The sequence below is a fragment of the Callithrix jacchus genome, chromosome 19 (genome assembly GCF_049354715.1).
Source record: "Callithrix jacchus isolate 240 chromosome 19, calJac240_pri, whole genome shotgun sequence".
Classification (NCBI taxonomy): domain Eukaryota; kingdom Metazoa; phylum Chordata; class Mammalia; order Primates; family Cebidae; genus Callithrix; species Callithrix jacchus.
Window position 1 is genome coordinate 15,121,791 of NC_133520.1, and position 12,669 is coordinate 15,134,459.

A 12,669-nucleotide genomic window follows, 5' to 3' on the forward strand; every position below is an offset into this window, starting at 1 on the left:
GAAGAGATGGTGGAAGGAGGGAATTTTTTCTCTCCAATCAGGGAATAAATATTTTGGCATAGAGGGACTTAGGTATGCTCTTTTGCACAATTTGGTTAAGAAGAATAGAATTTAAGTATGTGCCATTGATAGGAAAAAGAGCTGAAAGTAGAAAGATGCTATTATCCTTTAATAAAGTTTTAATATTGCATTGACTCCAGCCACCCTTGTGTCAACAGGGTCAAAATATAGTTTTCATCATGTAGGTAGAAGCAAAAGAGGAGAGCTGAGAGATGATGTAGACTCAGTCTGCAACAGCATGTGCAGATGCACACAAGGTGCAGCTGCATTAATGGTGGATAATAGTCAATCTCAAATAGCATGCGATTTCTGCTAGTTCCTCTTGTTCCTAATTTAAGAATAAAGGAGACAGGATTTTAAAACAAAGTGAAAGAGATAAAAGAAATTTTCAATAGCCATACGACCACTGATCTTAGTATGGAACATGCTGCCAGCCATGTCAAGAGAAACATTTTAGAAAGGTTTTGAAAATTTACATTAGTACTTAATTCTGAGTTCATCCAAGGTAAGAACAGTACAGGCCCTGAATCCCCATATTTTAAGTAATGTATTTGCCATGCTGTGACTTTTGGGAACCTCTTTCCTTGTTCTTAGAATCATTCAACATTAATAATTGTTGAATTAAGAGTAAAATGTTACTTTGAGCTAAAACTTTTTTTTTTTTAAAGTTTGAAGGCTAGATAAAGTTAAGCCTGAAAGAAGATGTTACAGAGAGAGAAATTCAAGCAATTACTCCAAGCATCTAAAGTAAAAAGGTTGTTTTTAGGAGCTGCATGTTAGGCTAACAGAATTAAGAATTGCAGTGAAAGAAAATCACCATACTTGATATTACAGGCACAAGTACCCTACAACTGGATACAGGTCCAAAAATTAAAAGCCACATGTTTCTCTAAGAAAATCAAACGGCACTGAGCTTGTAATGTATATTTTATTTTGCACAAGCTTGCATATATACTGCACATACATTCAGTTTAAGAGGAGATGGAAGGCACACAAGGCAATTGGACTACTGTATCCTTTAAGTGGTACAAAGCAAAAGGTAAAAGTTTGGAGAGTATACAAAAGCTTAAAACACACAAAGTAAAACCCCTTTCCCACCCTCCCCACGACAACTTTTTTTTTCCTGTTTTAAAATTTAGTAGCTGCCAAACTAATTTTTTTACTTTTCCTTTAAAATCAATTGTCTACTGCACCTTTTAAATTTTCTTTTTAATATGGACAGGGAGTCTCATTGTGTTTATCATATCAATATTACAGTACATCCTTGGTAATACAAAATTGTACACCTTCATCAAATAAATTAGGATAAATTAAACCAATAAATTATGTAAAGTCTTCAGAACAATAGACAACAACAAAAATCCACAATTGAAATTGCCTCTAGCTAAAAAAAAAAAAAACAAATCAAAAATTGACTTTATCAGTTCAGTTATTGTACTATATTCAAATCAAAGGGTCTTTATTACAAAAAAGAGCTTAATAATGCTATTTACAACATATTGCTAAATAATATAAAGGCAGTGTTTTGTCACGGTTTATACTATATACATATGAGAAATGGCTGGGACAATATTGAGGGAAGCCACGACCTTTGATTCTTCCGTGTAGCACTGAGACCAATCCCAAATACATTTTTTCTTAGTTTTCAATTTGCAGTGGTAATATACAATTTTAAAATGTTTTCTCCCCCTTTGTGGAGGAATTGAATATTAAAAAAAATACAGAATGAATACATCTTCACAAAAGAAGGTAGGCTTGTTTGCCTTTTCTGCTGATGTTTGTGCATTTTGAGGGGGTGTCAGATTTGAGAGAGGACTCAGTTGAAAAGACTCAAAGTCCAGACACTTCCACATTCTGTTATATTCTTAGAAGTAGAATTATAAGAAGATGCAAAGGTTAAATACCAGTTTTGATCCCAGCTCTGAATATGAGCATTTTAGCTTTAGTTTTATAGATGGTTTACAACCAACAGATCTACAGAAAACAAAACTGCATTTCCTTCAACATAACATTTAAGTGCAATACAGTAACTGCTTACTCATATAAACCAGTTACATTTTTTAAGGGGAGCTTTTTGAAAACAATGCTTTTTGTAATTTGCAAACACAGAGTTTGTACCAGAAGGAAACATTTGTACTATTCACACCAATGGATACGCTATAATACACATGGCAAAGAGATTTTTGCACTGTCTTCACATATACACTGCTTCTTTCAAGGGAGTCTGTAAACCACTCTTTCTTTCATAAATTCATGATTGTTTCTGGAGGACATCCTATTTTTTAAAGCCCCCAAATCTTTAGGTTTATGACAGTGTGTGTGTGTGTGTGTGTGTGTGTGTGTGTGTATACGCCTGTGCGTGCGTGCACATGGGAAGGAGTTGTTACTAAATGTCTTCATGTACATTGAAAAAGAAATTTCATAAATTCACAGAAACTGCATTACCCTTGCCCTTGACATCTGATAAAAGAGATTGTTAACTTTTAAAAGGAGAGAGCAGGATTTTCAAGAATGCTTTCAACTGTCTGTACAGTCACTGTAGTGTTCCTAGTAAATTCGACAGATGTCGTGAGAATGTAGTTATTTATTAAAATCTCATGTCTTACATCATGACAGCCATGAGATTAAATATTTACATTGCTTTATAAAAGTTCCCCTCTTGTTTTAGTGTTTCTGTTTTGCTTTTTTTGTTGTTTTAAATTTTTTAAAATGATATTCACCCACACCCCTAGTACAGTAACAAAGATTCTGCAAACATAAAACACTTTAATTAAATAATACTCGGAGGCACAAAGCAAACTTCAGGAATATGTGGGTGAACGTTTACTTAAATAATTACTACATTCTAACATCTTCCACGTGTTTTACCATTTAATGTGAAACGTCCTCATTAAACAGCCAGAGATACAGTAAGAATTAAATGTTTTGTTGCAAATAGAACATTCTTTTCACAAACATAACAAATGTCTAAAATAGGTTCTTAAATCTAGATAGGAAAAGGTAAGCTTTCCACTTCACACTCATATATATATATGTATATTTTTACATGTGTGTATATGTGTGTATGTGTTTTTATGTTCACACATCTGCACACACATATATAGCACATGGTATGAAATATTGCTTCTATACTACTTTTCATTAGGCTAAGAAACACAAGATTTGCACCACAGTTACAAAAAATTGGCTTCTACAAGAATTTTCAAAACTCGAATGCTGCTCAAACAATTGAGGAAAAAATAATTTGCGGTATCAAACTGTTCTAAAAATTCTCTTCTTCAAAAACGTATTCTCCCGCTTTGTTTTAAAAAGACAGAAAATATGCATAGCTATCAACGTTATGTCAAACAGCCAGAAAAAAAATCTAGTGTTTATTGCAACTGTAGTAATTGGAAATAAAGTCAAAAAGATGAAATCGAAAGCCACAGAAGGCACAAGAACAATTGTACTTGTTGGGAAAAAAACTGGTATTTTGAAGGATTTTTAAAAATCCCCCCCGCTGGTGCATTTTAGGTCTAGGCACAGACTATAACCTCAAGCATATACGCAAAAATAATTTAGGGTTAGCAGAAAATAAGTGGTAGTGTGGTTGTTCAACATGGACTTTAGACTTTTTTTTTCCTATGTAAACTGTCCCTCATCCTTCTTCACTGTCCCACCAGAGAAAGGTAGCTTTCTCCCAAGTAGCCAATTTTCACTTGGTGAGAGTTGAGCTAAGATTTGAAAAATGGTGATTTAAAAAAAACACCAAACTGTTAAATAGGAATTTGGAGAGACAGGCTTTTGTCATTTTCCAATGCACTTGGGAGGCAAAAGATTTTGATTGTGAAAGGGAAAACCACCGGAAAGCAAAGTGATAACTTCTATTTTCGGAACAAAGAGGTGAGTTTATCCTTATGCTGTAATTTCTAGTCTGAAATAATTTCTATGCCTCAGTGAACATTGAGAGGATATTATCAGTAGATAAGGGCATCATTTGGTTGTGAACACACACTTTTGCTTAATTTGTCTATTTAAATTAGAAAGAGAGGGGAAAACAATGCCAAAAAATCCAAATAAGTCTGGAATCAATATTGAACTTGCCCCAGATCAAAAAGATACCTAGCAATCTGTCTACATAGGTGAATACACTACAGCTTTGCCTTTTACCTTGCAAATGGCAACACAATGTTAATCTGAATTACACGCAACAGCAGAAACCCAGTGTAATACTGATATGAACAAGGAATGCCATACTCTTTTAAATGAAACCAGTCAAAAAAGTGTGGCTACAAGTTAGGATTGCTTCCCTATTTTGTGCTGATTGAATTTTTTCTCTCTTTGTTCCAATGTCATGATTATCCAAACTTTTTTTTTTTTTAAAAACCAAGACCGAAAAATAACAAATTGGATCTAATGACTCTGTGCATTAGGAGAGTGTGAGCTGAGAGATGTTTGAGGCTGTGGGTGCAGAGTAAAGCGGCTGGTCCCCCAGCCCATGCAGCAGCACTCTCTGTCCACACTGCGAGGCCCTGTTAGTCTCCTGGATGATGTGCAGGGCATCATAGGACTGCACCATTTAATTTAAAGTCAGCAGGTTTTAAGGCTTTGTGCTGACAATAATTGAGTTCATACATTCCTGTCCATCAGCAGAATTTATAAATGACGTTAAATTGCAGCGATTGGGTCAGCTAGTCAGTCACATGGGTCAAAACCTGTATTCTCTAAAGTCAAATGTAATTTTTATTAAAATTGAATAAAAAATGGCATTTATGTTCTATGTGTTCTAAATGCCAGATTTGTTACTGTTTCATTTTAGGAGGTGTATATCAAATTACCCAAGGGAAAGGAGGGGTCTGGAAAACAGTTTTAGGATGAACAATGAATTCTTACTGCATCTGCACACAAAAACCCACCTAAGAAAAAAAGTGTGAATGCCATAGGATTTTTTTCAATGCAAGTTTGGGACACTGTACATCATTGAAAAGCAGGGGAAAAAAGGAAAACGAGGAGAACCATGGAAGAAAGCATAAAACAGCAGCTAGCTTTCTTACGTGTGCTGGAATTGTGTCTTTTGGGTTAACCCCAAATTTTCCTATGCTATACACTCTTCTCACATTTTGGTCAATATTAGCTTCTGAATTGGAAGAGGCATTATCAATTACTTTAAAATGTTATACCTAAAATGAAGAAACACCGAGTTAGACTGTCACCATTGTGAATTCCCATCAGGATAGTGTGGAATTCTATGTGAAAATACACGTGTTCCTCTCAGGAGATGAAGATCAAGCCAGCTCACAGCTGTCAACAAACCTCTAGTGTAGGCAAGAATTTCATGGTCAAGTTAGGATTTCCTTTATTCCTTACTAGAGAAAAGTATTCAGAAAATAGGATTTTAGGGGAAAAAAGTGTTAAGTAAACAGAAATAATCTTTTTCAGCATATAAACAAAGTTGAGCAGTGTAAATTTGAAACTTAGTCCCTTTTCGTATCTGAAGAAAAATGATAACAAATTATAGGGTTTTTCTTTATGAAGAATGATATAAGCTCACTTATGAAGAAGAAGCAGTTGAAAGTTTAGAGAGGTGGCTAGAAGACCAGGTGTGAATTTCTAGTCTCATCTTGAGAGAGCTGGTTTTGTGCAAAATTGCTTTGCCTCCCTAGGAAACGGATACTACTTTCAGGGTTTGCCACTTTTCTTAGAAAAGGTTTGATAGTTAGTGATTGTTTTTCTTTTTTAATTTGACCTTTTGGGGTACTTTGGAAAAGTGAGCCGCTCATCTGTCACTGGCATTATTTTTAAACCTGTAAGGAAAAGCTACTGATTGAGTTAAAATCAAACAAAATACTTAACTGTATGAAGTGGTTTCATTGAATTTTCAGACCTTAGCAGTAAAAACGAGACACGTCACTGTCTGTAGAGCTGTGCTGTGTCATGGGTTTTCCTTGACCAACCGCCATTTGCAATAAGCCATCAATCAAGTGGATGCATCGTTAACAAATTCCCTTCCTTGCTAATATAGACTTTACACACGCCAACATTCTTTTTCCCTGAAAATTAACCCTATTTTAACTGTCCAAATGTTAAGGGCCTTGGGCAAAAGTAAACTAAAAGTGGAAGGAAAAGAACCATCCCCTTGCAATGGAAAACAAAAGAAAATGAGAGAAAGATGATGAGGAGGAATTACCAGCTGATTTCATAATATATCCATGCCTCCCATACACATATATATGAAATTAAAATCTAGACACATATAACTTGGACATCCAAAGGGGACTGCTACTCTTCATACATTCAAAAAGAGTTGTTGAAATTTCTACTCATGAAGCAGCTCTTGTAGGCAGTTCGGGGATTTGAAAATCTCAGGGACTTCACTATCCAGCTTGCAGATGACCTTGTATATGGCCTTCTTCCAGGAAGGATCAACATCTTTGCCTGCGATAATGGCATTGAAAAACTCCCGTAATGTGATCTGAGCAACTTCCAGGAATCTCTCTGGAACCTGCTGATACAAGGAGACAATGGCATTAATAAAGTTTTCAGTTTCAAGTCTATAGTTATTCCAAGGAAACTGAGCTAAGTTCATTCTTGCTGAAAGGGGCTTACATGGCACCTGCATTTTCTAAAAATGTCTGGCCTCTATTCTCTTATGTAAAGTCATTATATATAGCAGCGTTGTGATGAGGGGTTGACAGCTTTGTTTTAAGAAGAGTGTGTGAAAGATCCACGCAGACCTACTGGAAAACTAGGATTTCATTGTGAATATTAGGATAGGAATATGGGATGTGACTTTTGGGATTCCTCACTTATTAAATAGGTGCTATCCAGAAGACAGTCTCCAATTAATTTTTCAGAATTTGAATCCTATTTCCTTTCGATTGCCATTATGAAAGCAAAATGTGTTCTCAAAATAGAATAACAAATTGTTGGCCTCCTTTATAGATTAAACCCACGCTTTAAATGAAGAAAATCTTTTAAAATGTCAGTTACTGTTTGTATCGGAGGATTGTTGACTTAGATGCTAAGTTGTGTATTAATTTGAAATATAAAGTACTCAATGTACACAAAGGAGTAAAATAATGATGTTAACATGAAGCCACAAAACTATTCCTAAAATATTACATCAGAAACTACTTAACCTTGAGATTAGAATTGCTCCAATAGAGAGTGATTTATTCAGCTGATATTAATAATACAAACTAACATTTATTGAGTATTTACTACTTGCCAGGCACTGTTTTATGTACTGAATGTGAACTATGTCATTCAGTTCTCCCAATCTCTCTATGAGGTGTTATTATCCCAATTACACAATGGAAAGCTAAGGCTCAGAGAGGGTCAGGAAATTGCTCAAGGTCCTTATTGTCCAAAATAAACTTTCCCCCAATATTTGTTTTAGAACCCCAATTTGTTAAGGCTTTTCTTCCACAGCAATTAATATGTATGTCTGTTATGTGTGTGTGTTCTCTTAATTACTTACTTAATAATCTGATCTCTTGACTAAGGAAAGCAGCAGCTACTGATGTACTTGTTTTGTATTCTTTGTAAGTTACTCATAGTAAAGCATGGTCTGTCTATCCCCACACCAACATAATGGAATCACAGAATTATCCATGAACTCATAATTTTCCAAGTACACACTGACAGTATATTTATTTTAGTGGGGGTACTTACACATCAGTAAAATTTCATTTTTACATTAAGTGTAGACATACGAGGACATAAATGTACCACAGGTGTACATGTAGCCACATGTATTTACACATATACAAGAGATGAAAGACTTTTCATGCAAGTTTAGATAGGCCACTTACCAAAGTAAAAAGGAGGTATTGTAATATTGAACATGTTTCATCTCTTTCTCCCCACCTTTGGTGCAATGTACTTTTTAATAATAGTAGTAACTGGTAAAGAAAATCAGAATCATCACCCGACATCCCTGCTTTTCACAATTAAAATTAGAAAAAGAAGTTCATTGCTCCCAGTGGCAAGTCAATTGTCCTTTATAAAAAAAAGTAATAACTCCACAGAAAAAAATGAAAGGGACTTCATTTGGTGCCAATCAGTCTTAAAAATGTAATTACTTGAGCAGACCCTCTCAAAGACTTTCACAGTGGCCCACTTTCTTAGGACACAGTTCCCGATGTTGGCTGGAGCATCCTTCGAAGTGCTGCCTTGTCTGCCATGAATGTGCAAAACCATGCACCCCAAGGGCCATTCTCTGCTGAAAATTCATGTGGATTTTCCACAGACCTTTGGGTGATTTCCTCCCAAATTTCCTGTATATATGAGTATTTGTTGGAGGAGAGCTTAGCTCTCCCACTCACCTTATCCAAATAAAAATTTATGAAGCAATTTTTTTAGTACACTCAACTCCACCCTCAAAGATAATCCTCTACATTTTATCAAATGAGCATTACTGAGTGGGGGCATGTGGTTGGAGAACAGTGAGGCAGTGCAGCTGCCCACTCGCACTCCTTGGGAGTTGTTAGCCAAATGCTACAGAAACATAATCATAGGCGTGTGTTTGTTTGTTTGTGTGTTTATTTATTTATTTTGAGATGGAGTTTCACTCTGTCACCCAGGCTGAAGTGCAGCAGCACAATCTCAGCTACTGGAACCTCTGCCTCCTGGTTCAAGCAATTCTCCTGCCTCAGCCTGCCGAGCTGGGACTACACGCACCTGCCACCACGCCTGGCAGATTTTTGTATTTTTAGTAGAGACGGGGTTTCACCATTTTGGCCAGGCTGGTGTTGAACTCCCGACTGCAGGTGATCTGCCCGTCTTGGCCTTCCAAAGTGCTGGGATTACAGGTGTGAGCCACTGCGCCTGGCCAATCATAGGCATTTATTAAAATAAACATTTCAAAAAGGGTGGTTTCACCGGCCATTGACAATACAGCCTCAATGAAAATCTACATTCCTTGAGCACTCAGGGATGCAGCATGATGTGACAGAGAGCTTTGAGGGGTGAAGGTGTGGGCAGCTGCCCCAGAGAAGCCAGAGAAGGCCGGAAGCCCTGCCCACACCAAGAACTGCACAGGAGGTCTGGGGAGCCGGGGACAGGGGAAGAGCGGGCATTGTCCAAAATTGTCAGAGGTGGGAGAAGAGGTACATCTAGAACATCAGCACCAAGGGAGGGAGGGAAGTGTAACTGAAGGATTTTAATGGTTTTCCAGCAATTTCTACTATTTATATGAGGCACCAAAACCTTGGAAAGCCTCTGTAATCTTGAGAAACCACAGAGAAGCTAGTAACTTCAAAGTGAACGGGAATGGTATAGAAGAGGCCGTGGAGGAAACTTTGGTTATTGCTTTATGTTTGGGAAGGAATGAATTCTCTGATTACATAATATGGTGTCTACTTTAAGGCAGTACTCATGCAATGGACTGGACTAGATGAAAGAAAGTAGTCCGGGCGCAGTGGCTCACGCCTGCAGTCCCAGCACTTTGGCAGGCCAAGGCAGGCAGATCATGAGGTCAGGAGATTGAGACCATCCTGGCCAACACCATGAAACGCTGTCTGTACTAAAAATACAAAAAATTAGCGTGGCATGGTGGCATACACCTGTAATCCCAGCTACTTGGGAGACTGAGGCAGGAGAATCGCTTGAACCCAAGAGGCTGAGGTTGCAGTGAGCCAAGATTTTGCCATTGTACTCCAGCCTGGGTGACAGAGCAAGACTCTGTCTCTCACACACAAAAATGTTATAATGAGATACTAAACTACTGGAGCAGCTCATGTCTTTGGTGGCTCCCAGAGGTACACATTTGGGTAGCAGCTGATCTTCTGAATCTTCTGAGAGGGTGCCAGTGAATTTCATCAACAGGTAGAAAGATCACCCATGGAAAAAGAGACCCTTGCCTCTGCTTGAAAACTGCCAGCTTCATTGAACAGAAGAATAGGGGGTACTTTCTGATGTTTTGTGGGAGCATCTTAGAGATCAGCCTTATCAGAATGATGTTGTCCATATTTTTCTGCACCTCTTCACACCTAATGGCTTTCCAATCACCAATAAACATCTGCAGAAAATCCCTTAGTGACAAGTAATCCCTTATCTAGGTTTCTTTTAATAGAACCCAACAATCTGCAGAATGAACACTAGAGTATCTCCTCAGCATCAGGTGGTAACAGTCAATCAAGTCACTGGAATGCAAGACAATGCAGGCTGCTGGGGGGGTGGTTGGGAGGAGGAGGGGAGAAGGCCGTGCCTTTGGACATGCCACAGGGAAAAAACAAAAGGCTTCCAAAGTCTTTGGCTGGAACTCTGGGGCTATTGTGGGAGCTGCTTTGCCCAGCGTTCCTGAGGAGAGGAGAGTGGAAACTTTGTTTTGATAAAAAGGCATCCCAATATAGGAACCTCATCCCAGATGGTCTTGCCTTGATATTTGGGGGAGAATATAAAGTAATGAGGTACTTGAAGAGATGCCTACATTTGAAGGGGGCTGGATATCAGCCTCTACCAATTTCATCACACTTTGTACTTGAATCTCTCAGAGCAAACAAGGGCCTTGTGGGCTTCCATGAAATGCAGAATATGAGAAGAGGTTTTCAAGTCTGCCCAGTCCACAGCTCGGTTGCATGCGCGCACACACACATGCACACACAGACACGCACACACACATGCACACACAGACAGACACGCACACACAGATGCACACACACGCACACACACATGCACACACAGACACACACGCACACACCGTGTGTTGCTTGGGTGGTTGTTTTGCTGTTCTTTTTTTTTTTTTCCATCGGAATGAGTGGCAAAGATACATTTTTTCCCCCGTCTTCCTCCTCCTCTTCCCAGTTGCTTTACCTTCAAGGATGATTTGTTTTATTAAACTGACTGTCCCTAGCCTCTGCAGTACATAATAAAAGCCTGACATAGCAGGCTGCCTGCCTTCTGTGTCCTGCAGATACTCATCATAAGTGTCAGGACAGACCAAGGTTAGCGGTCACTGGAAGTGTGCTCGCTGGCCCAAACCTTGCCAAACGCTCTTGGCAGCTGAATGAATGTCACAGAGAATAGAAGGGGAATTACAAAGGTTAAAAAGAAGACAGCCTCTCCTATTTTCTGGAGACAGAGAAGCTGATTTTTCACACCTCTGAACTGTCCATAAGCTCATTCATCAGCCTCTTGCGGGGGACCTACACCTTGCCCCTTGCTCAGTTCTCCACAGACACTCCTCCATCCTCAATCCCCTTTAAAAATTGGCCCTCTGGCATCATTTCATCACTGAATTGATCTTCCCTGAAATGGACAGAAAACAGACCAGGCATTGACTTCTTTCCCTAGCTACCCACCCCCCAAGCCATAACCAAAGACTCCAATGGCCTATCAAGCTTATCAATAGATTACAAACTTATCAAGGGAAATCATCTTCACAGTTGGTCTTTCAAGCTAATTTTTTTTCCCCAAACTTGCTTTGATGGAGAAATGGAAAAGGTTGCATGTGTACCAGCAGGATGGCTAACGAATGTAAAATCCTGCCTAGTATTTTGGTGAATTAGTTTGTATGTGGGTTTTCCTTCTTCCTCCTCCATTTTTTAAAAATACTATAAAAGGGCAATAAAATGCTGACTGTAAGAAGACAATGTCAAGGAGAAAAGGGTACTGGTATTTTGGATACTCTTCACTGCTCGCCTTGGAGAGAGAGTTATTCTTGTCACAAACCCTTTTGTCTGCATCTGCTGACTGCTTGCCTGTAGCCAGCAGCATACTTTAACTGTTTTGTCACCTCCTAACATCACATGCATCAGCTGTTGGGCTTTTGTTACGGGTATTGTAGAACTAATCCGCTGTGGCTGTTCTACTGTGCAGTAAATAAAACAGAAACGGGCTTCTCAGACTATTCTGCATGAATATTTCAGATGGCTTTTACAACTCCGATTCACAAAATCAAATAAATAAATAATTCCCCCAGCCGCCCCCCAGCTCCTCCCCACACCCAGAAACAAAACCCCTCCATCTAGCCCCAGATGCCTCCAAGTCAAGTGCATTGAAGGCGCTGACTTGATCCTTCAAGCAATTGTTTCAGAGAACTTGAAAGAACAGTGCTGTCTAAACTTTCACAGCGTGGAATTCATATATATTATTAGACTTAAATATATCTAATGCTGACAACTAGGTAAGCAGCTCTGAAAATGTGGAAAGAGTTACTTTTTGTCCCTTTGGGCCCTTAAAAATATATAGGTAATGCCATCAAAAATACATAGTTAGAGTTGTCTTGTCAAACTGCTTTTCTTATCTGTATTTGCGCCCCTTCCACTCATCTGGAAGGGGTCAAAGGAAGATGCTTGTTTATTTAGTTTATCCTAAGAGTCTTTCCAAATGGTTAACCTATACAAGAACACAACAGAAGAATCAAACTTTGCTGAATCTGCATCATGAGCTCTTTAATGGTATAATGATGTACCAATCATACGTAGTGAGCTATTTTTCTAGATGACTTCGAAATGTCTTTGGAGAAGTTAAAAAGAGAAAGGGCATCTGCACACGTGTGTGTGCACACACATGCACACAAAGATCTTAGGAAGGAGACAAACAGTTGAAGTACTTTCCCGAGCATTCATTCACCCTAGTGCGCACATGATTCCTCTAAACAAACTCTCCCATCCCTGCTGTTTGTTA

The 12,669-nt window shown here is 38.5% G+C and overlaps 1 protein-coding gene and 1 long non-coding RNA gene across 8 annotated transcripts in view; one reads left to right on the forward strand and one right to left on the reverse strand.

Moving 5' to 3' along the window:
- The window catches only part of LOC144580318 (uncharacterized), a 169,953-nt gene that overhangs the window by 127,933 nt on the left and 29,351 nt on the right, over positions 1 to 12,669 (forward strand). The window lies entirely within an intron of this gene.
- The window catches only part of PROX1 (prospero homeobox 1), a 52,608-nt gene continuing 40,908 nt past the window's right edge, over positions 970 to 12,669 (reverse strand). For 4 of the 6 annotated variants that reach the window (XM_054248194.2, XM_054248197.2, XM_054248195.2 and 1 more), the window contains exon 5: positions 970 to 6,544. In XM_054248194.2, the coding sequence (XP_054104169.1) occupies positions 6,356 to 6,544 (189 nt within the window). In that variant the 3' untranslated portion in view covers positions 970 to 6,355. The remainder of the gene's footprint in view (positions 6,545 to 12,669) is intronic. The other 2 variants (XM_054248201.2, XM_054248200.2) reach the window with 1 other exon arrangement.